The sequence below is a fragment of the Leptopilina boulardi genome, unplaced genomic scaffold, assembly GCF_019393585.1.
Source record: "Leptopilina boulardi isolate dan_hultmark-lab unplaced genomic scaffold, ZJU_Lbou_2.1 LbouV2_31, whole genome shotgun sequence".
NCBI lineage: Eukaryota > Metazoa > Arthropoda > Insecta > Hymenoptera > Figitidae > Leptopilina > Leptopilina boulardi.
The window spans coordinates 3858275-3883725 of NW_026137874.1; the positions used below are offsets into that span (position 1 = coordinate 3858275).

Here is a 25451-nt window from a genome sequence, read left to right on the forward strand (position 1 = left end):
AAATTTTGTATTGTTGTATTGAAATATATAAATTATATATTATAGGTATAAAGTAAGAAATTATTTATTTAAAAAAGGTTCATACTACTTCTTGATATATATCTCGCGCATGTAAATCTGCTGATTCATTAAATTTTTATTATTTTTCAAAAAGGAACTCGTTAAGATTTAAAAAAAAATAAAAACATTGCAATGTAGATAGTTAAACACGATATTAAAAAAAAAATCGACATCTACTGCTACCGTATAGATTAAATCTCAAGAAAAACCTCTTCATTGATAACAGAAATGTCAACTATATTATATGAAAGGAAAATAATTTTTGAGGAATTTTCTGTTCAACTTTGCCCGCTAAATATATTATGAAATACCCAATTTTAAGGCACTTAGAAAGAATAAAATTAAAGAATCACCATTCTAAACAAATTTTGTAAATACAAAATCAAAATAAAAATTAGGAATTAAAATTTTAAGAAATAAAATTAAAAAAACAAAAATGAGAAAAATTAAAAATTGTTTTTAATGAAGAAACAAAAATTAGTAATAAAAAAAACAGAAAACACTCGGAAATAATCAAAACTATCTACATTAAATTGAAAAGAATTTTCCCAATTAAGAATACGATAATAAACAAAAAAGTTTCAAACAAATTTTTCAGGAAGATTCCAGAACTTTTAATTGAAAATACTGTAATTTTCCCTATTGTCATTTAACGTGGAAAAGTTTTGTTACGCAAACGGAAGAATTTTCTGACGTATGATGAAAATCAAGAAGTGAGAAAATTGTCACACACTTAAATATATATTGTTGGAATAAAAAAGAATATGTAAATAAAACGATTACAAGAAGTCATTGCGCTTTCGGTACAAAACAACAATAATAATAATTAAACACAAAACAAATTTCATCATTATTTGCGTCATTTGAAATAACGGTAAAATGACAAATTTGCGTTGTATATGGAAAATATTCGCTGATATATTTGTTAATAATTAGATTTTATGTAAGACGTAATATTTAATCAACAATATTATTATTATTTCTGGTAACAAATCTTATTGGAGACTTCTATCTTTTTTTTAAAATAAGCCAACAGGAAGAGATATGTACAAAGAATCCCATTTGCAATGCTTATCAATATTATACTCCTTATAGGTGTGTTCCAAAGATCTTTGCACTCACCCATCTCTTCTTCCTTTTACTTAGTCTCTTTTGTATATACTTTTTTCACTCTTGCGAGCGATCACACGTTGTTTGAATGACAATAATATTTCTTATCTAAAAGTTATGACGTAAATTTTGTATCGGGTATAAATTATCGACATCGAACGCTCGAGATCAGTGTTAATGCTCTCGTCGACAATAACGAGTGCGAATGAAGAAAGCAGAAAAGATTTCTTGACCAGAAGCTTGCACACTCTGAATATAACTTTTTGCAAGTTATATTTTCGAACAAGTCTAGTCATTTCGTGCAGTATCAATTAATTTACAAATTAACAAAGGTAAATTTTCTTTATATTCTCTTTGCCATTTTTCTCATTCCTATTGCATTTTATTTTTTCTTAATTTTAAAAGTAAAGTATATAGTAATTTTATTTTCGAATTTTTTTCTTTTGATGTGCAATTTGAATTTGAATTGTTTGAATTTGAATTGTTTAATTTTAATTATTCTTTAAATTTAATAAATAACACATTTTTCGAGAATACCCAAAATTTACTTATTATTTCTAAAGCTTTTTTTTTTAATTATTGTTAAAATTTTCAATTTACTCACCATTAACGACGAAGTTGAGGGAAATTATTTTTCACTTCGCAATTTGATGTTCCATTTTTTTCGTGTAATTTTTCAGATGTTGATTGGTGGATCTGTAAGTTTTGTAGCTGGTAAGCAAGCGATTCGCACCGTTTATTGGAGAACGGGAAATAATGGACGTCTTTTGAAAACAGCTAAAACATGTTTATTTGAAGGGCCACCGAAACCAGCACCGTCTTCAACGTCCGCTTCATCCTTTCCACTCACTTCAAGAATGGACCAAATTCCTGAAACCATTCGAAAATTGTAAATAATCGTTGTTTAGATTTAAAAAAAGGAACACTGTAAATAACATCATAATTATTTATTCAAAGTGAACACATTTATATTTAAAAAAGAAAAACCATTTCAAATTTAATGGCATGACACTGAAATAAAAAAGTATTTATTTTCAAATCATACGGATTTCATTATTTTAACAATCCTTCCTTTCGAAATTATTCTATAATAAAATTAAAATAAAAAAGTAAATAAGAAAAATTTTTTCCACTTAAATTGCACAACAAATTTATTTCTAATCGAATGAGATTTCCATTTTGAATAATTTATTGTTAAGAATTGATAAATTCAAAATTAATGTTTAAAAATTTTTTAATTGTTTACAAGTGTGAATATAAAAGGACAATTTCTAATCGGTCATTGAACTTTTGTCATTCACTAGTATAGTGATAGTGTGAAAGCAAATACGTATTAGATTATAGAGAGTACTTGACGAAATGGAGAAGGAAGAAAATGAAGATTAAATAACTATGTCAAGGTCATTCGCGTAGCACTATAATGGTTTCGTCACGTTTTTATGTTCAGGTGAATTGATATTCATCTTTTGCAAGCCACTCTGAATCTCTATCATTCTCTTCTTGAAAGCTTTATACATATATGCAAATATTGACAAAGAATAAAATAAATTATATGTATATCTACTGAGATATTGCAAATAGAATAAAACTCTATACATAGAAATTACATTACTCTGATACTTAATGTATAAATTAAATCCAAAAAATAAATTTTATAAAAATTAAATCATTGACATAATATATTTGTAAAGATTAAAAATTATGTAAGTTAATTACAAACAAAATATTGCCTTTAAAACTTTTATTGAATTATATATTTTTTTAAATTGAGAAGCTCTAGTTAAGAAAATAAAAATTTTTAAATTTGCTTCTTTATATTGCATCAAACTGATGGATTTCATTGGTTAAAAAAAAGTTTTTTTTTAAACGAACTTTAATATCGTTTTTGCATCAGAGAGGCAATTTATTCATAAGCTCATTATCACAAGGACGTTTTGCACAATAATTATTTTTCTTATATGATTTTTTATCAGCAAAGCGCGATAGATGAAAAAAAATAACACGGAGGTTATTGAGCCCTTTATAGCTTTTTATTACAAGTCGAGAACAATAAAGATTTAATTATATGTATATTCCAATATTGAATTAGTTACATTATTGTATGATTTGATCTTTTGAACTTTAATTATATGAGACTTGGTCTATCAGTATAGTTGCTGATAACTATTTAAGCTTTCGAAGGCTATATTTACTAAATAGAAAAAAAAACGATTATATTTATAGAAAATCAAACTAATGAAAGTTTAAATCGAAAATAAAAAAAAAAAAATTTCTCTATGAATAAATTTTTTTTTAAGGTCAAAAATATATTAATACTCAATAAAATTAAATTTGTATATAAATCAACAATTTAATTGAAAATGTATCGAAGAAAAATCAAATGTTTTTTGCTGATCCTATCGAAAAAAACCATATATAAATCAAACTTCCGTATATAAGTAGAAAATCATGACTGATATAAAAATATAAAAATCAGTTATTGAATTTTATTAACTTTAATTAACTGTTTTATAATTAAGGCCGGCCCCGATTAATGCCAAAATTTGAAAAGAGGGGTGTTAGAAATACGGGGGTGCATATAATACATATATAAGTGTTGCGCGAGCGCAGAATGTTGTTTATCGATTAACAGTGAGGGTGAAATGGTATCACCACTGTATGTTGGACATCGATTCGGCGCATGATTTAGAGAAATTTTCACACAAAAGTGATCCGAGTAGTGTTCTATTACGTGTTTCGTTAATTTTGTGAGATTAGTTTTTCGGTAATAAAGGAAAAAAAAGAAGAAAAAGATATAAAGAAAGAAAAAAATCAAAGGACTAACCTGTCCTTTCTTCGAAAAAAAAACAAAAAAAAGACATCACAATGCAAAACTACGGCCACGAGGATTATAATTATGGGGCAGAAGGTGAACCAAACACGGGAGTTGGTCGAAATCTTCCAATGGCACCAGGAGCAAGACCAATGGTTGATCCACAGGCCCAAGGTGAAGTCGATCCAAATCTCTATCCCGAGCCAAAGGAGGCGACACATAAAATTCGTGGCAAAACCGATGTTCTCGAATATCTTTTTGGCTCAGTAGATCAAGAAATGCTTATCGTCAAGACATTTTATTTCTTTTTCTATTCGGCCTTTGGATCATTATTTCCACTTATGGGGGTCTACTTCAAGCAAATGGGAATGAACGCAGGTCAATGTGGATTACTCGTTGGTCTTAGGCCATTCATCGAATTTTTCAGCGCACCCTTTTGGGGATCTCTCGCTGACAGGTGAATGTACAAAAATATATTACCTGATATTTAATTTTTGTGTCTTTTCCCAGAATTTTTCTCTCCAGTCCATATTTTTCTATTTGTTCCTCTTTTTTCCCATATTGAAAGAAATTAGGTCACTGACACTTATACTGTCTCAAAGGAAAACTGCGTTGTATTCTCTCAATTGTTCTGATATATATTTGGAACATGAAACATTTTGTTAGCATAAAGGCTGAAAAATGTCAATGAACTGAAAATTATTCTAAGGGTTTTTTTATTATTAAAACTGTTTTTAGTTTACTTTAGCAAAGTTGTAATTTCTTTTTAAAAAAAAGTTTTCAATACTAAAAAAGGTCTCTAGTTTCTTCAATAGTGTCGTTCAGAGACAATTGACACACATTACACTTGCAATTATTAAATTTTTTATAACTCAAGTTAAATAAAAGTTTTAAAAAATACTTGACGGGACAATTATATTAAATATTATATTTATATCTTTATGATCTATATAAAGTGTATTTTATATTTTTATATACAAGTTCTAGCATAGTTGGAACAAATATCGATTTTTTCCTCAAAAAGGCTGTCAAAAACATTAAAATGCCTCTGGCTACTTTACCCTGACGTCACATCTTTTAAGTAGTTTCACTTAAAAAAAAAATCTAAATTTTTATAAATATAAATTGTTAAACAATTTAATTTTTAAAATAATAAGAAATATAAAATAAAAATTTACCTTTTGTAATAAAACAGGTATCAAAAGGGCAAATTGATGCTGCTAGCTTCTCTGTCCTGTTGGATCATCTTCACATTGCCTTTGGGATTCATTCAACCACCTGTAACAACTTGTATGCTTGAAAAAAATTTTACATTTGTATTAGCAGCACCCACAAATTTGAAGGGACCAAGAATCGTTAAAAGATCTATTGATAATAAATATTCAACAGCCACTGATTCGGATTACTTGGAAATTGCAGCAAACGTGGTCTTTGAGAGGTTACGACGCAATGTGGACGATTTCTTCGTTGTTAATCACTCATTACCTATTGCGGCTATTACAGGTATTTAATGAAAATTTCACAAAATAGAACACAAGGACATTAAAAAAAAGAAAGTCCTTTATAAAATTTTAATATTTTCTCATATATATACCTTTCTCTTCAGATGCAATGAAACAAAATGATACTTCGCACAGGATTGATATCGATGCGATTGTTCGAAAGAATAGACCTGCAGATGTTTTAGAGTATAAACGCTTCTTGAAAGTGAGTATAAATTAAATTATTTCATTAAATAACTCTCTAATAATTATTAATTACTTCTATGAGAATACGAATAAATCACGAGAGTAAAATTCTTGTCGATATGTTAACGGTTTTTCAAAACGGAAATAAAGGCTGGTTCACAAAACACTATACATCACGTGACTGAGGAAAAAAATTTCCGTTGCGAGAAATTCCAAATACTAATTATTCGACCAATAGGAAGCCTCCTATAGTTTTTAAATTTTAGTCCAGAAATATTAATTAGTAAACATAACCTAAAATTTAACAAAACAAAAGAAATAATAAAAATAATCATAGCAAAAGATCTAAAATATATATATGTAATTAACAATAAGTAATTATTTTATTGTTATTTGTTTCAATAGAACGAACCTCTAAATGATGGAAGACCACCGAAAAAGGCTTATAGTCGACCATTAAAAACACGAGTGAAACCTCCACCACAAAAAATAATGGTAAAACGTAATATTGATAATTTACACTTTGCAAAAGATTTCGAATCCAGTATTCAAGATTCAGAATCAAAGGAAATTTATCCACGAAAATTGAAGTATTTAAGAGCTGAACAAATTGATGATGATGACGATGATGAAGAGGCGGAGGAAGAAGAAGATGAAGAAGAGGAGGAGGAGGAAGAGGAAATAGAAAAACTTGAGGACGAGGAAGATAATGATGTCGATACTGATGAAATTGAAGCATTTGAAGACGAGTCTGAAGCAGAAGATGATATGGAGGATAAGGATAAACATGAAAATAGACGTTATGTAAGAAAACGTCGTGGTGTTAATATTTATCCTCGAGCTTCCGCGGGTCAAAGTCCTATATCTGTCAACTATGCCAGTAACTATGATTATGAGAAGCATAAAAATTTAGTTAAACCTTATTTCAGTTTCATCGTCTACAATTTGTCTGTAAGTATTATATATTAATTTTTCATTATAATTTTTAATATTTTAGATTTGTTTATATATATACTTAATTGACATACGTCTTTCAGGATATTCAAAAAACCTTTTTTCTTCTCTTACTATTGGTGATTGTTGGTGAATTTTTTGCTGCTCCTGCAATTACTTTGGCTGATTCTGCTGTAATTACTCTTCTTGGTGAAGATGCTGACAGGTTTGAATAATGAAATAAAAGAAAAAAAAATGTTGATGGTTTAAGTGAAAGAAAAAAAAACAAATAATTATTGTTTAATTACAGATATGGACATCAACGTATGTTTGGAAGTTTAGGTTGGGGTTTGGCTATGTTTTTCGTTGGAATTGCCCTCGATCATAGTACAGCATTTCCAGATCATCCCTGTGGTCCAGATGCAAGAGAGAAAAATTACACAATTTGTTTTGCTATTTTCAGTGTACTAATGGGTGGTGCTTTAATTACTGCCACGCAAATTAATTTCAAATATGACTTCATCGCCTCTGAGCCGGTAATATATAAAATAAAGAACTTTTTTTATTCTTAAATTTTTGATTATTATATAATATCGAAATCTTTGTGCATTGTTTTTAAAAGGAAGTCTCCAAGCCACCTGCTGAATTAACTAGAGAGGAAGAACTTCAAAATCAATTGTCACAGCAATTGAATTTACCTGGCTTGCAGGATTCATCGTCAAGTGCATTACCACCTCAACCACCACCGGCAGAAAAGACCGTAAATACTTATTTTATTAATTTATAATAAATTCTCAACTAAAGTATAAAAAGTTACAAAATCTGCTATAATTTAAAAACTGGATTTTTTAATTCAAATTTTAAAATCAATTTTTTGTTTATTATTCCTTTGTTTTAGAGTAAAATATTCGCTCAAACAACGAGGGAAATACCTGAATGGGTGACTGTGATAAAACAGTTCAAGGACATTAAATGTGCATCATTTCTTTTTGTTGCTTGGTTTATGGGCTTTGGCATTGGACTTATTTTCACTTTTCTTTTTTGGCATCTTCAAGATTATGGAGGTTCACCAACACTTTTTGGTGTTGCTTCCGTTATTAATCATATTTCCGAAATTTTCGCTTATTTCTTCAGCTTTCGACTCATTCGTCAAATGGGTCATGTCAAGGTATCTTGAGGATTTTATTATATTAATAAAATTATAATTATTTATTTTATTGTTTTTTTTATTGTTTACAGGTATTGTGCCTTGGTCTCGGAGGAAATGTACTGCGTTTCCTTTATATTTCCGCTTTAAGAAATCCATGGTGGGTGTTGCCTTTTGAATTCATTCAAGGAATAACTCACGCTGCCGTTTGGGCTGCTTGCTGCAGTTACATAGCTCACAATACACCACCACAATTACGTTCTAGCGCACAAGGTGTCTTGCAGGGTCTTCACCATGGTCTTGGACGTGGTTGCGGAGCTATTATCGGTGGAATGCTAGTCGCTAGTTATGGCAAGTTATTTAATTATTTTATAATAAATATTATAAAATAATATTTCATGTAAATTAAAATTATTAATTAATAATTTAATTTTCAGGTACAACAACGGTGTTTCGAGCTTATGGTTTTGTTTGTCTATTGGTGTTGGGTGGATTTATTTTCATTAATTTCTATCGTGTCGACACTGGATTTGTTTCCGATTTGCCACCAACAGAAGATCCCCATCAAGTTGCCGAAGCAACTCATTTGGCTCCACATGGCGTGCCAAGTAATGCAATTCCACGTGCTTTAAGTTCAAGTCGTCTTCACGAATTAGCCAATCAAGATCCCGGTTATGGTGCAACTTATCAAACAAGTGGTGGTAATTTAGGTGTACCCGGTAACAATGGAGGTAATCAATTATTATCTTTTTTTTCATTATATCTCGCAAATATGTGTCAAAATATTATAATATTGATAAAATCAATAACCCCCTCTTTTACGGTAGACAGAGAAAATTATGCAAAAGCATTGATTTGTCCCAATTTCAGTTAATTGATATCAAGATTTAATTCCCCGTTTTTATTGGCTGAAAAAACATATTTAAATAACATTAAAAAAATTAATAATTTAATGAAAAATGCATAAAATAATTGGAAATTAAAATTTTCTTTTTAGGTTCTGTCAATCCCAATAATCCATTCTTAAATGGTGGTGGGGGAGGAGGTGGAGGCGGCGGTTACAACTACAGTATCTCAGGCAAAGGAGAGGATGAATTTATTCGTAGGAGCTTCCAGGTGAATTTTTATTCAATTTTAATGTAGTTAATAATTTAATTAAATTTAGTATTAAAAAAAATGTTTTGAAAAAACTAATTCGTTAATTTTTTTTTCACACGAGACAGATATACAGTGAAGTAGTGGGAACAGAATTCGAAATTTCCAAACCACCACCGGTAGAAACTCATCTTCACGCTCAACAACCATGTACCAATCCCTTCCATCAACACAACTATGACTGGTAACAACTCACATAGCAAAAAACCCCCTTGTTTACAATTACGTAATTACAGGAAAAAAAAAATGATCGAGATATAGAGAAATAGCGTGTGGACCGTAAGTGCTACAAAAAAAAATGCTGTGTATGAATGTGTATCATCAGCACTTGCAAATGTGTATACGTAGAAGGATGTGAAAAAAATTATTTCACAATTTTATCATGATTCATACATTTATTACAAGGGTGAGTAATAATCTCAACTTTTTTATTATTCTTATTGAGTCAAAAGCAACGAATTTATCGATCAATTTGTTATTTTGATTCAAAGAAATATCTTCACAAAGAAAATAATTAACTTTCAATTAAATTCTCCCTTTAAAAAAATTAATAATATTCTTATTGTATAATGATAATAACAATCTGATAAGTAATGAAAATTAATGAAAAAAAAACGATAAGATATCATATTAACATAAAACAAAAAATATTAAAAATGAAAAAAGAATACAATACAATTAACTAAGGGAGAATAATAAATAATAAAAAGTAAAAACACAATGAAACGTAAATAAACGTGAAAATATAAAATAATAACAATAACAATAAACATTTTACAAATGAAAATCAAGTTATTTAAATTGAGTTTTGAAAAATCGCAGTTTAAAAAAACTTAAGTTAATAGGATTTTAAAAGGAAACTGAGAAATATGAAATAAATTTTTTATAGACAAAGAAATAAATTTTATTTCTTCAAATATGTATATAAATATATCAATAATATGCTTTAATATTACATATCAGTTCTTTTTTTTTTTTTTTTTTTGTTAAATCATGAAAATCATTTTTAAAATGGAATGAAAGATAAATAAATAAATTGAAAATATGACAAGAGAATAATTATTATATAGAAATATGAAAATAATATTTATTTGACTTACACATTTTAAAACAGAAAAACAATATAGAAAAAATATTTAAATACCTTAGTTGCACTGGAGATTCTTTATCTAATAAAATCACATGTTTATCGATTATACATTTATTTAATTATTTAAATTAATTTTAAAATCGAATCAAATTAATTTTCCATACCTTTGTTAGTTTTTTAAACAAAAAATGATTGTCTATCAAATTTTAATTTTAATTCATTATAAATATTTGTAATTTTCATAATGAAAGTGGGGAAAAACCCTCATTTTTGTCGTTGGATGATTAGTTAATTAGTAAAATAAATTTTTAATTTTTAGATTATAAACACTCACTAGGATTAAAATAATTCTTATAGGGACCTATTTTCTCGAATCTAGTCAATGTTGCTAAAAAAATCACCCTTCATGCATATCCCGCATATAACAGCGATGTTGTATATATAAAATAGCAGTATTAGTGTAACGCTATCGTTCAAAATCACACTATTTTCATTATCATGAAATTTCGAATCTACTAACATTATAGATTGTTGATCTTACTTATAGATTTAGCAAAAAAAAAAAGGACACGCATTTTTGAACAAAAATTTAAATGATTTTAGAGGAATTGTAAACACTATAATAATTAAGAAACGAACATTTTTTTTCGACAATACTTACACTTATCGGCAAATAACTCTTACGAAAAAAATATAATTAATAGAATTAAAATTACGATTTTTTTTACATCTAATTCGAAAGATAAAATAAAATAAAATATATTTGAAATAGAAAAATAATCTCGATTCAAATAGAATTAACAAATTATTTATTTAAAATAATAATATATGTTAAAATAAATATATTTATAATATAAAAGTAAATAAAAAATTATGTAAATCGAATATATATTTTTTCGTAAGAGAACACAAGATCTTTTGGAGTTACACATATATCAGAAATCTCTGCCAAAAAAAAATAAAAATGATTTTATATCCAGTTATTAGTTTTAAAAAGATTTTATGTAAAAGTTTGTAAAGTGAAGAATATTTAGTAATATATATTATATAGCTATTATATACACATAAAGCCTGAAAAACTTTTAGAAAATGTTTACCATATTATAGTTTAAGACGTTTGCTTTTTATAAAACGCGAATTACTTACAGCGAAATGTGACGTTTGAAAGATCTTGGAATTTGATCGTTTAGAAAATTTTAATTTAATCTCTGCCTCTATCTCTCTCTTTTTCTCTGCCTAATGAAAAATAATACATATACATATAATTACTATTGTAATAAATTATATACGTATGAATGTATGTATGTATATATATAATGCACTTTCCAATTATTTGGAAAAGAAAGAACATGTTATGAATGCTAATTTTTAAATGAGGAAAGAAATGCGTGATTTCTTGACAGGAAAATATAATTAATATTATGATATTAAAAAAGAATGAAAATCAGAATACTGGAATGAATCTAATGATAGTAAAATGCTTCTATGTAAATATTATTATCTAATTTAATGAGGCTCTTGCTTTACAGATCGTTCGTTTTTCGCGTAGAAAATTCTATTATAAAGTATTAGAGAGCAACGTATTATTAAAAATTATATGCAAAAAAAAAATGCTCGCTGTTAGAATACCTACGTGTATTGATAATATCATGTATATTAGATTCATTTCTTTTTATATAAAATGTTCCACGTGTTGTGTGTATTATAAAATAATGTTAATTCCCAAAATATAATAAGTGTCGCGTAAGATAATGCAAAGTATGAAGAGGATCTTTCAGGCACAAGGAAATATTATTCATAATCTTCAATTGACTTTTTAAATTTATATTCAACATTTGTTTCTTTTGGTTTATAGTATACAAATTTTGTTTGTTAAATTTTTTTTTTAATTTCAATTAACTAACACATTTTTTCTTCTGGTGAATATATTTTTATAAACCGGAAATTAATTGCTATAATATTTTAATTAGATAAGAAAAATTGATTATAATAAAATTTTCCCTGTGTTTGATAAGATACGAGAATGGATATAAAATATATAAACCCCTCATCGAGGCACAAGAGAATTAGATTATTACAAGAAATACTTAAGCCTATTGTACTACGTTTCAGAGATAAATAATGCTTAAGAAAAAGAATATGTATTTAAACGCTAAGTCAGAGGGGCTTGAAAATTGGAATTTATTAATTATTCTCTAAAGCAGAACTAAAGAAAAACTTTATAATAATTTCAAATTAAGGATTTTTGGATTAATTTTACTTTAACAAAAAAAGAATTCTCTTTAAAAATAAATTGCGAAAAATTCTAAAACCAAAATGTATACTAAGGTTTCAATAAAAAAAGGCATTCAAGAAACTGTGATTTCAGAAATAAAAATTTTTTAGTCACTCTGAATATAATTGACATTCGTGAATGTAAGAAAATATCGAAAAAAAATCATTTTTTTGACGATCAAGTTCGTATTCGAATTTATGTACAGTTGTAGAAATACATGAAACAAAAAGTTGAAAAAAACATTAATCTCATGAATAGAAAAAACATCCAATTAATTACATTCATTCGTAAATTGTTATTGTAGTGAATTATTTCTTGTAAAAGTAACAAATGTTGTTCAACAAAAAAAATTCAGAAAACTAGATTTTTGGAATAAAAAAGCGCACAGTGTTACAAATTTTACATAATATTTATATTACACTGGGAAAAAAATTTATTGAATATATGATAAAAAAAATAAATAAATAAAATTTTAAACTCATGAAAAAATTAAAAATTATTACATTAAGAATAAATTTCATTCATTAAATTAATAATTTAAAAAATCCAATGACATTTTCTAAAATAATATTATTAATATCTTAAAATTTTAAATTAACTGATAACAATTCATTAAATTTTTCTCTCAATGTGTATAAAGAAAATTGGAAATTACGAAATAATTAATCATTAATTAAATATTCTGTTACAAGAGGAATTTCTTGTTGATGTAACAATTCGTCAAATAAACTGAGGTTACTATTAAAAAGAATTTTTTTTCAAAGCGATTCATATATATTTAATCCATTTCTACATTATATCATCAAGTTTCAATATTTTATTAAAATTTTTTTTCCCTTTAATTTAGAAGCGATTAAAATAATTACTTTCTCCATAGGTATATATAAGTATAGAAAATAAAAATTATTTTAAAATTTTCCCATTATATGTATAATGACCCTCACTTGAAGACAATTTTGACAGAAAAGAAAATTTACAAACCTTTAAAAATCGAACAAAATAAAATTGAAAACGTTATTTTCTCTTATAGCAAAAATTGTTTTCTAGAAATTTAAATTTAAATTATGAAATATTTATCTATTAATTATCATTGCCATTATAATTTATTACCTTTATTGGATTTTTTTCCATTTTTAAAAGTTGTAAATTTCAAATTAAGGGATCAGGGAAGAAAGCATATATTAAAATCGATACATATCAGCGTAGATTTAAGAAGTCTGTTAAGTTCATCCTGTACTTCACATGCAATGAATTTTCATATTATATATCCTAGAGGAAATTTATTCAAATTTGCTATAAAATTCGGATAAAAACTCTACTTTCAAGAAAAATTTATCAAAAGATAAGCAAAAATTCGCGTGGGAAGTGCAATTATTTTACTAGTTGTATCATATATATATATATAATATAAAATCAATGACAAATTGTTATCGCAGAAAACTATTATCAAACAAAAATATATACATGTACACGTCGGAGGCATATAAAATTTCAAGGAAACATAAATTGTCACTAAGCATTGCTTTTTTATTTTCCCATTTTTTTTTGCCATCCTCATTCATCATCACTTTAAATACTTCTTCATTATCCGAGCATTTCCAAAAAAAAATTATCCAAAGAAAACAATTTTCAGGGATTGAAAATGGAAACAAATAAAAAATGTGGTTGTTAATAATTAAAAGCCTGAAGAAATGTTTCGGTAAATAACAGTTTATTGACGAATCATTTCTCATTAATTTGTTTTTTTTAAAGATTTTACAACTAGAGGCACTAGTCATGCTTAAGTTCTAGCTGACTAACAAGAATACTTGTAATTCTCGATGTTGAATACTTGATTATTATTATTATTAGTTTTTTTCTTTGTTTATTAAATAGTTTCTTTTATATGCTTTTAAGTGCATTTTAAAAAATACAAAAAAGAACTCACATTCCAAAAAAAAGAATACAAAATTATAAATGTTCATTAATCAACAACGAACATAAAAATAAGAAAATAAATATAGAAATTTCACTCGTTCACTATATTTTATAATAAAGTAATAAAAGATATATCGCTGAGCTAAAATAACAAAAAAATTTTTTAATCTGACAGAACAAAAAAATAAAAATAACAAAAAAAAAAAAAGAAAACACAAAATTAAAATCAATTTAAATCATCATAAATTGATGACTTTCATCAGATATTGTAAATAACAAACAAAAAATGTTTTAAAATTTGCAAAATTTATATATAGCAAGTTTATGGAGGTTTTAAATTTGTTTCTTTAAATTCTTATCTTACGCTAGAAATTATTATTAAAATAAAATTGTTAAAAGCATAGAAAAAAACAAATAATATTACACTATTACACTATATAGTTAATTGCGACAGAGCAATTGAGAAATATGAAAATATCTATATCAGAAATAATTGAAATCTTTGGTGTTCCATATGCCAGGCAAGAAATTAATTGTTTTTTCATTTACTTTCAATATAAAGAACATTTTTTTTCTTTTTAGTAAAAACTATTTTACTTTTATTTTTTTTAGTTTCGTTTCTTTTTTTCCTACTTTCTTTTCTCTATTTTTTATTTATTTTTCGTTTACTAGTTTTTTTTCTTCAATTCTACTTTCATTTATTGTTTTCGTTTTTCACGTTCTTTATATTATGCATTTGTAGTTTACAGGTTTTTTCAGATTAACTTACAATTATTTTTACGAGCTAAGTCCAATAATTATAAGATTATTATAATTATTAAGAATACAATTTGTTTGTTACATGATAGTTAACCAATGAGTGTGGAAAAAAAAAATTTCTTGCCCAACATTTGCACAGCGATATAAGTCAAATTGAAGCACACTTTTGTTTTATTTTTTTTTTTTGACAGATTTCGTGTGCAAATCTGAACATATTATTTAAATTGGCACAAGTATTTCCTTAAGATGAAAAATTGTGACTGAAATGAAAAAAAAATACTCGAGCCGATTTTTTTTCATTAATTTTAAGAAGCAAATGATCTTCAATAATTGAACTTGATTACTAAGAGATTTAAAAACGAAATTTTTATATAATACACACTTGATAATACCATTGTGGTTTGAAGTGTATAATTATTTGTTATTAGTATTTTTTAAACTATTTCAGAGTACGTTTGTGGTAATTATTTCCAAATTAATTTTTTTGTGTCTTTCGCATCAAACTGGATCGGTGTTGAATAGTGTGTCACTACGGCAGAACTATTTTTTTTTCTTATTTATAAAATGACAATTTACTGGCATAGTGAGGCAATTAATCTTAGAAATCTCTAAATTGATTGTTTACTCTAATATTATCGCTAAATTCCCTCCTACACGAAGTGTAAAAAGCAGATTACGGAAAAAATGTTGTATTTAGGCCTTAATCAAAAAATTTCTCTTGTCCGATTTGAAAAAATGTTTGCATGTTTTATTTTTACATCTACATTTTACATGCAACTGTCTTTTCATTTGTCAACAGTATTTTTTTTTAATTTTTTTAAATCATTTATTGCAAATCGTTCACTGTAATTATTTTAATATTTATTATTAAGTGTACACTGCAAAACTTTATTTGATGTTTTTAAAGGACAGTGTTGAAATGTAGTTTTCCATTGAAAAACGTTTAATATAAGTTTTTTTTTTAATTCAAATGTTTAAAATGTAGTTTTGAATGAAAATGTTAAATTTAAATTTTTTCAAGTAAATTCTTTAAATACTGACCATTCTATTTGATAAAGAGGAAAAATTTACTACAACAATAATATTGTTAAAATTCTAATGGAGTCACAAGCTAAATACATAATAATAAAAAATGACTGCACGTCACCACAGTAGGAGGGTGAATAAATTGATAAAAAAAAAATATAAATAAGATTGTTTAAAATTAATTAATTATAATGCGTGAAAGGGAAGTGATTGTAAAACGTGTGCGAAAATTAACGCAATTATCAATAATTTAAAAACAATCTTATCAATATTTTCATTCTTTTCCCCGATTCAAGGAAACTGAGCAATTGTGGGAATTATTTTGATCAACTTTTTCTCACTTATTAAATAACATTAATTACCGCGTCTTGCTCACTACCTCAATGCGAGATTCGCTCACAGCCTTTTAGGATATCAAATAAGAAGGACGCGGCAGTCTCTATGTTTCGACATTTTAAAAAAATTCCAATTCACTACTTCTTTTTCCACCCCCTTTTTCTTTTCAAAAGAATGAATTGGTGAACGCGCCTAAATTCTATAAAATATATTAACGAGATTGAATCGAATAATATTTGACTTAACTATATATTTAATTCGGATGACTACGTTCTAGTTTTGTGTTAAAGAACATTCTTTTTTTATATACGTGCGAGAAATATATTATCTTAGAAGAGACCGAATAAAAGATATGTACCGGCTTGCTTATCATTATTATGAAAATTCACCTCGAATAAGGATAAGCAAATTTTTATATCTACTAAATAAAATCACGGATTTATCTAAAAAAAGAAAAAAAATAAATGTTGATTCTTACAATATACGCGAGATTAATTAAGTTCTTTCTTAATTTCCTAACAGTCTATGGAATTGTCAAAAAACGACGCGATATATATATATATATATATATATATATATATATATATATATATATTTATATTAATTTACTGTCTATTAAAGAATGAACTTGAAATAGTTTTTTGTGTGGACACTTTTCAACTCTTAAATTCTTAAAAATGAAATATACTTCAAGTGAAAAATTTTATATAAATAGAGAATATTGATTACTTAAATATAATTTTAACACTTGAAGTCATATTAAATTTAGGTGATAGTTTACTGAGAGTTGAATATTCAAGTTAACTCTTATAATCAAACAGAAAAACGTATTTTGTCTCACACTTTGTTTTTTCCTACACACATACATACACTCATGCGAATTATCGACATTCTTGTATACATTTAAATCATTTTTTTTCTTCTATCTTGCATTCAATCAAGTAATAATAATAATAAGAGACGTTTTTTGAGATCCTAAAATTTATGCTTTACTAATACCAAAATCCACCGTTCCGTGACACACTGAACGATCGATCTAATTTACGCGAGGTACAACGTACTCGGAAACACGTTTCTTCGAACCCAATCGAGAAACATTATTATCATTGCTTAGTCAGATGTCAACATCAAACATGTCTTGTTCAATTGGTTTTTTAACCCAACTGCCAAGTTGAGCGCGGACGAATGCATCCTTCAGCTGACGTTTAGCGAGCTATTTTTTTTTAAACAAATTATAAAAAAAAACACACATAAGAATTCGTTAATGATATACATTTTAAATTACATATATATATATTTTTTAAATAATTCAACTATCTTTAATTGAAATTTAATAAAATTGTTTTAACATTTTCAACAAAAATAAAATTAGAATTTCTTACCGAATAATTCTGGACAGATGACTTTGCTTCTAAATAATGACGACACTGATTCTGATCGGCATCATCAATCGTATCAAGTTTTCCCAAAAGGTTGTAGAATTTTTTGAAGAGTCCCTGTTTTGATATTCTGGACGGTTTCCCAAGTTCATCTTTCCCAGTCGTGCAATTTATTACTTCCGCTTCGACTTGACCTATAAATTCAAAATTGAAAATATATAATTTTATAACTAATTTATAGACGCTATAAAAACGCACCGATTGACCTACTTTTAAAACTTATTTTTATAATCTAACAATTAAGAAAGTTTTTTAAAAATTCATAATAAAAAAAGGGTTTCTCAAATGATTTAATATTTAAACTTTATTTAAACACTAATATATCGTTACTATATGAAAGACAATAATTTACATATTTTATATTCTTCCATTTCAAATAGATACAAAATTACTCTTTATTGATTATTACGTGTTTCATATTCTAAAAATATAATTTATATTATCTTTTATGTATTACTCATAATTCTGTAATTGGTTTATGACTTATATTGAATAAAAATGAAATGATAAAAAAAATCTCTATAAAAAAGCGATGTAATATAAATAAAAATAAAATTATATATTAAAACTTGGCAGAGGTGAAGATTAATGTTATACGTACCAATTGTCCAGTTGACACTGTAATTAGGTGCTTTACCAGGTTGTCTAACTTCGGAAGATGTAATCAAACTCATCAGTGGTTTGTTGAGCCTGTATGGAGGCGGTAAACCTTGTATTGTGTTCTCGATGCGCCCACAAACCGCTCGATACATGTGGCTAGGATTTAGCAAGCTGCCAAGAACGATGCTGTGGAAGTAAATTGGCTCTATGAAATGGCTCAGGAGTGCTCCTTGCACTCCTAGAACGTTCCAGCGAGCTATTTTATCCGAACACGACATCGTCAGCAGCCTTTGTCCCTGTGAAAATTTTCCAAAACAAAATAATTAATCCCTAAAAAGAAAAATTCACTTATATCTGAAAATTTCAACCTTGAATAAAATATCGTGTTTTCTAAACATTTTACAAAAAAAAAAAATCTTGCCATGAGAACGCCGTCCCAGGTTTGAATTCCCTCGCTACTTTTCACGGGAATTGTTCCTTCACCCGATTCAATTTTCGTTCTCAATTGACCGCGGGCTCTTCGATTTGGATGCTTATCGACCGATTCATTTTCTTCGTGAGGCGAAAAAATCCTGGCATCACCACAAGGAGCAGTATTAATATAGAGATGAAATTGAATACCTTGCTTGAGTTTAAATCCTTGTTTTGATTCTTCTAAAATTGAGTCATCACCACGATTATCTGTATGTAATTCCAATTGTTTATACAAATATTCGCATAGACAACGTCGTGCAACAACTTCCGCATGACAGTCGTTTACCGCTCCACCACTTACACTTAAATGTTCTCCCGAAACACATTTAGTGCCTAGAAGAAAAAAGAAAAATTAATTTATCAATTTTGAGAACAAATTTGAAATTAAAAAAAAAAAAATACCAGTTGAAACGCAAATTAATTCCGCTTCGTTCCCTCTTGTTTGAACTATTCCTGCCAAAACTTTGCGTCTCGCATGTTGTGGTTTATTTTGCACGAGTTCGGTAAATTTTTGATTGACCATTTTTCCTATTCGATCGGCCAACATTTGTGGTAGACTCATTTGTTCCTGCCAGTGTCCCGAATTAGCATAACTCGGCAATACACGTACTGGTAATGGAATGCAAAATGATGAACTATGAACATTTCTTAATTTCGCCAATGCCGCTTTACTTGCTGCGGCTTTTGCTAATTTTTTACTCGGACCTGTACCCTCAAATGTTTCGCCATCAATTGTCACTGCAATGGTGAATTTTGCATAACTCTCGCCCGTGTCAGAAATACATTTATAAGTAACGCCCGGATATAATTCATTGATTAATGCTACTGGGCCTTTGTCTAAAAATTTACTGGCGCTCTTTGGCTCTTGTGCGAGAGTTTTAAATGCATTCACCAAATGATTATCACGTTCGGTTACATCGCTCGTGAAGTCTGGCTCCAATGGTGTTGCTTGACAATTATTTGTATTAATTACACGAACAATTTCAGGTGCATTTCTAAATTGTACAATATTTCTCAATGCCAATTCGGCAGCTGCGTGCTTTGCCAATTTTTTAGTACGTCCCTTTCCTTCATATGTTTGTCCATCAACCTGCACCGCTATAGTAAATATTGGAGCGTGTGTTGGACCAGTTTGTGAGACAACTTTATAAACAGCACCCGCTTTTAATTCATTTAAAGCGCACACTGCATTCTTTGGTTGAGGATTCTTGTGACGTTTCTTTGAACACGGCGAACCTGATGAAACAGGAGATGATAATTCTATAGAATAAAGATGTAAAAAAAAAATGATTAACATTTATGACAAAAAAAAACAAAATAAATTTAAAACAATTTCCAAGTTCTTATTGAAATTTAATTTGAAAATAAAAAATATAAAATAAAAATCTCTTTGAAACTGTAGATATTTAAAAAAACAAATGAAATTAGTTTGCCAAATTTTTTTCAAAAGTTAACAAGTTTTTAAAATTAATGACAAGTTTAATTATTCTTGTGATAAAATATATCTTCTTAAAAGAAAGAATTGACAAAGACGAAAATAATATGAATTATCAGCTATTTTAAGTCAAGTTTTATCTCAACTATAATTTTTAAAACAAACCTTCTAGAGCAATATCAGCGTTTCTTTTAACAGCAGCGTGCGAGGTATTCGATTGTTCCATCTGAAATGCAAAATAAGAAAAAAAGAGGAGCTTTTCATTGTAAGCGAAAAGAAAAACAAAAGACGTCATCTAAAAATAGCACTAATTAGTCAAAAACTCACCCTCGCCGAGTGTTTTCCTTGTCCTTGTGTTGTGGAGACAATTGGCGAAGCGTTACAGGCTGGAAATGTAAATGTATATTTTATATATAGGTATATGTATACATATACAAAGTAACAGAGTAAATGTATTGTGTATAAAATTTCGACGCGTAAAATTTAGATGAAATTATGACAGAAAATCATCAAACTTACTCAAATTTTGAACTGCTTTGCTATTGTTTAACACTGCTAGTCCATTCGACATGATGAATTTTTATTGGGGAGGAAAAAAATACTTTTCAAAAAAACACCTGCAAGACGATCAAGGAACACTGCACTATTGCATTGATTTTGATTATTCTCGCGCACGAAAGTCCGCAGCGCCTTCTGCTGTTTTTCCGGACGCGAACTAACCTAATCTCTCTTTCTCTCTCTCAAAAAAAGAACACTTGCGATCGCGTGTAATATGAAATGAGACCGTTGTGCACAAACTTTTCTATATCGAATCACGAAATCCGATAATAAAAAAGAAAGACGAAGACTTTTTTCTATTACTATATATATATATGTGTGTGTGTAATATACTAAACTTAAGCAAAGCGTGACTTTTGGCTTGGATTATTACACCAATTTCAATTTATAATAAAAACGTGTTTGTGAGTTTCTACAGGTTATTTTCTTCGTCTTCCTTTGTTTCTTTGTTTGTTTACAACGGTCTGAATTATATGTAATATAATTTTTAACAATTAATCTTTAATTATTTCACTGTCACTAGCATTTCTATTGTTTGAATTTAAATGAATATCTACCCAATTTTTGTATAAATCAAGGTATGGGACACTAGAAGTTGAACCAGCAACTTGGAACCTTGAACTACCACTAAATGCACTAAATTATATTCTTTTCAAAGAACCAATAAAAGAAACAATCAACAATTATTGTAGATACGACTTTATACTGATTCCACACTCATCGAGTCGGGGGGCGACTCGCAGAGATGGGAACGTATAATACGTGACGTAGTATTATACGTGAATATGCGCCAAAATCCCCACTCACTATTTGTCGTCATAATGGCACTTACACCTTCGGCAAAAAATTTTTCTTCACTTTGCATTTTCCGAAATACGCTTACCTGATTAATTGTCTAGAATCTGATTCATTGTGGACAACCAATCAGGTAAGTGTATTTTGGAAAATGCAAGGTGAAGAACATTTTTTGCCGAAGGTGTAAATGCTCCATTACACGTAGAAAACATCGAGTTACGCGTAAAGGCCTGAGCAGAAAAGAACGTAACTGGAATCGCAAACGCAAGAATGAGTTAGAGAAGGGTAGACATATTGTTTATCCTTCTCTAACTCATCATTCAGGTTACGTTTGCAGCACGGTCGTATATACAGGTTCGGAATCTTGTTTGTTTAGGTGGGGTCTCCCGGTGAAGCCCGCCGATAGGTGGCTACGTGTCGTAAAGTAATCTCTATATTTTTTCCACCAAGAAAGAAAAACGAAGATAGAGTAGACTTTTCGACACGTATCCACCTATCGGCGGACTTCACCGCGAGACCCCACCATACCATTGTAGGCATTGAAGAGATTCCGGACCTGTATTTACGACATTGTAATCGCAAACGCAACCAGAAGAATGAGTTAGAGAAGGATAGATAGATTGTTTGTCCTTCTCTAACTTATTCTTTCGGTTGCGTTTACGATTGCGTTCCCGTTCAAGAATCCATTCTGCTCAGGCCTTAAAGAAACTCTAATATTATATATAATACTCTAAACTATACTATATATATATATATATATATATGTAAATAAAAAGTTTAGTTGGCTATTACTGCTAATCCTGCTATTACCAGTTGTCAGTTGTCATTTCTAGACGTCATCTGTACGTTACAATTATAATACATCGAAAAATTTACTTTTAATATAAATTATAATGGAATGGATATGGTACTATACATTATTATTTAATATCTTTAACATTGTAACTTCAGAATGGATCTCAAACGATTATATGAAACGAGAACATTCTCTTGTTCGTCCTTATCAAGGTAATATTTTATTTTATTATTTTTTATGCATGTCTGTTTGTTTTATTCTTTAAATTTAAAAATAAATATAGTAAAATTACAAATAATAATCTATTCCAGTTATAATCATTTTCTTAATATATTTATGTAAAAGTAAAGTTTGTACACATAAGGATTAATTTGAGGTTAATTATGTCAAATACCAGTTTTCAAGTTTAATTATTAGTGAAAATAAGTGTATATACATGATATTATTAATTGTTTTAATTATTGAAATTAAAATGAATTTATCAGAAACTCATTTTTATATGATTCAATCAACATACATAAGTTAAATATGTTTTCTTTATATGAAATTTTTTTTTTTTATTTAGGGTTAGGTATGACAGTACCTTATTGGGATTTTATAGGCAGTACGATGGTAACAAATAATTATATTAGGTTAACGCCTGATTTACAAAGTACACAAGGAGCACTTTGGAATTCAGTTGTAAGTTGATATTTTATTTATAAATATGTAATTGCTATTAAAGTTATAATCTTTATATTTAATTTTTGTGAAATAATTACAATTTTTTTATTCATAATAAAATTTTAATACAATTACTGTTAATTTTTTTTTTAATTTTTCATCACTCAAATGTAAAATTATTAAAATTATCATAGGAATCGAAAAGATTAGACGATTCTTATCTATTTTCGTTAACCAATCATGTATACACACAGAGCATAATATGTACGCTTGCGTATAAGTTAAAATGTGGAGCAAAATTTAAATGTTTGTACATACATATATGCATAGTATATTTTAATACTTTTGTAGTATTTGTTACGATGAATATTAATTTGATATAATGCTTTTGAAATAAAATAAAATCTTATTTAATTTTTACTAAATAAAATGATAAAATGATTTATGCATTAATTTGTAATTATATTTTTAGCCATGTAATTTAAAAAACTGGGAGCTCAAGGTACATTTTAAAGTTCATGGAAAAGGACGAGAATTATTCGGAGATGGATTTGTAATATGGTACGCAAAAGATAGAATGCAAACAGGTCCAGTTTTTGGAAATAAAGACCACTTTCACGGATTGGCAGTGATTCTTGATACTTATAGTAACCACAATGGTCCACATAATGTTCGTATCAATATTACTTGAAGAAATTTAAACAAAAAAAGTTTTAATGCACTTATATTAAATTAAAATGAATCTAAAAATTTAATTAATTACATTTTTTTTTTATTATAGTTGCACATAAAGCAAAGACGTAGTGATATTGATTTAGAATCAATTTTCATATATTCTATTTTTTTATTTTAATACATTTTTTAATAGCACCAACATCCTTACATATCGGCAATGATTAATAATGGAACGCTTCACTATGACCATGATAGAGATGGAACTCATACTCAACTTGCAGGATGTGAAGCAAAATTTAGAAATCTTGAATTTGATACTCACATTACTGTGCGATATGAAAAAGATACATTAACAGGTATGTGGAATGTAATATGTTAGACAGTGTGACAATTTCTTTTTACTTATCAGTATTGTAAAATTTTGTTAAATTCAATTTTATTTGTTGTAGTTTCAACGGATATTGCAAACAAAGGAGCATGGAAGGAATGCTTTTCGGTGAAAGGAGTTAAATTACCAACAGGATACTTTTTTGGTATGACTGCGACTACTGGTGATCTTTCTGATAATCACGATATTTTATCAATTCGTCTATTTGAGCTGGATTTGCCGAATGAAGTAAGTTTCTTTTAAAAATTTTTGCAATAAAATAAAATACAACATACCTATTTGTTTAGATGCAATTTTAATAATTCACTTTTTAGTCTAAAGACGATGAAGATAGGGCGAGCATTCTTCCTTCTGCAACATTCTTTGAGTCTCCAAGAGGTGAGAAAAATTAATTTTCAACGCAATTGCTCATTTTTTGTGATGCAATTTTCTTCATAATTTTAATCATTGTTTGTTTTTTGGTTTAATTCAATATTATATCTTAAAATTTTTTTTTTAGAAATAATTGCTTCTTATCAATTATAAATTTATTTAATATGTGATGACATTTCAGAACACGTGGATGATCCAAAACCTCAAGTATCAAGTGGAATTAAAACCTTCTTTATGATGCTTTTATGTGCCTTAGTTTTAATAGCTGTCGTTGTTGTTGGAATTATGATTTATCAGAAACGATCTGAACAAAATCGTAAGCGACTATATTAACATATCTCAACAACACAATCGAGTATCGACCAAGAAGCTATTCTTCAGACAATATTATCTTTTATTTTAAAAATGAGAAATTTTGACTATTTCATTAATGCTCAAACATGAAGGACAATTATATATATATTGCTCCATGGCAATAATATATGTTTTCTAAAAATTCTGTGACATTTTTTAGTCATACTTTTGCCGTGCAGGCATTGTCATTCGAGTATTGTATTTCTAGAATTGATACTATATTTTTCTTATTGTACACTGATGTTGTTGAATGGTGTTTTTTTACCTATTGTAAAAATATTAATGTTGTAAGGCTGTATGGGATATTGTTTTAAAACCGTTCCATTTGCAAAAGACTGATCTGCAAAGCGTTTTTCAAACAAATTTTATTTTTTAAAACTATATTAAATGTAATTATTGGTTTTGAAACGGTATACTTCAACTTTGAGATGGTAGATGCTTGTAGTAAAAAATTATCAATTTCATCTACAGTATTTAAAAAAAAGTAAATATTAAATTTAATACTACAAAGATTCAAAATCATTGACTACATCTTATATTTAATATAGTTTTATTTAAATTTAATCGTTATGAAAAATGTTCTACAAGCAATAG

The 25451-nt window shown here is 27.6% G+C and overlaps 3 protein-coding genes across 8 annotated transcripts; 2 read left to right on the top strand and 1 right to left on the bottom strand.

The window, feature by feature from the left end:
• Positions 1-3797: 3797 nt before the first annotated feature.
• On the top strand, positions 3798-11606 carry LOC127283421 (major facilitator superfamily domain-containing protein 6). The gene is made up of 12 exons (XM_051308280.1): positions 3798-4439; positions 5178-5485; positions 5589-5689; positions 6076-6621; positions 6708-6829; positions 6914-7139; positions 7226-7363; positions 7502-7771; positions 7843-8101; positions 8188-8481; positions 8748-8866; positions 8974-11606. Exons 1-12 carry the CDS (start codon positions 4036-4038, stop codon positions 9091-9093), a joined length of 2907 nt encoding a protein of 968 aa, XP_051164237.1. The 5' UTR covers positions 3798-4035; the 3' UTR covers positions 9094-11606.
• Positions 11607-13962: 2356 nt separating this feature from the next.
• On the bottom strand, positions 13963-21537 carry LOC127283424 (double-stranded RNA-specific editase Adar). Of its 6 annotated transcripts, none has more exons than XM_051308287.1 (9): positions 21372-21537; positions 20776-20873; positions 20584-20642; positions 20422-20482; positions 19224-20081; positions 18769-19154; positions 18349-18643; positions 17691-17881; positions 13963-17521 (listed from the first exon to the last, which is right to left on the bottom strand). In XM_051308287.1, the coding sequence occupies exons 2-9, from the start codon at positions 20825-20827 to the stop codon at positions 17423-17425; spliced, it is 2001 nt and encodes a 666-aa protein (XP_051164244.1). In that variant the 5' UTR covers positions 20828-20873; positions 21372-21537; the 3' UTR covers positions 13963-17422. The 6 variants fall into 6 exon arrangements, with proteins under 6 accessions (XP_051164244.1, XP_051164241.1, XP_051164243.1 ...); XM_051308284.1 differs by having other exon boundaries at positions 20776-20993; XM_051308286.1 differs by having other exon boundaries at positions 20776-20976; positions 21372-21535.
• An 850-nt stretch (positions 21538-22387) lies between these two features.
• LOC127283434 (vesicular integral-membrane protein VIP36) lies at positions 22388-25092 on the top strand. Its single transcript, XM_051308302.1, has 7 exons — positions 22388-22617; positions 22971-23086; positions 23541-23738; positions 23937-24099; positions 24193-24359; positions 24446-24509; positions 24685-25092. The coding sequence occupies exons 1-7, from the start codon at positions 22503-22505 to the stop codon at positions 24834-24836; spliced, it is 975 nt and encodes a 324-aa protein (XP_051164259.1). The 5' UTR covers positions 22388-22502; the 3' UTR covers positions 24837-25092.
• Positions 25093-25451: the final 359 nt, after the last annotated feature.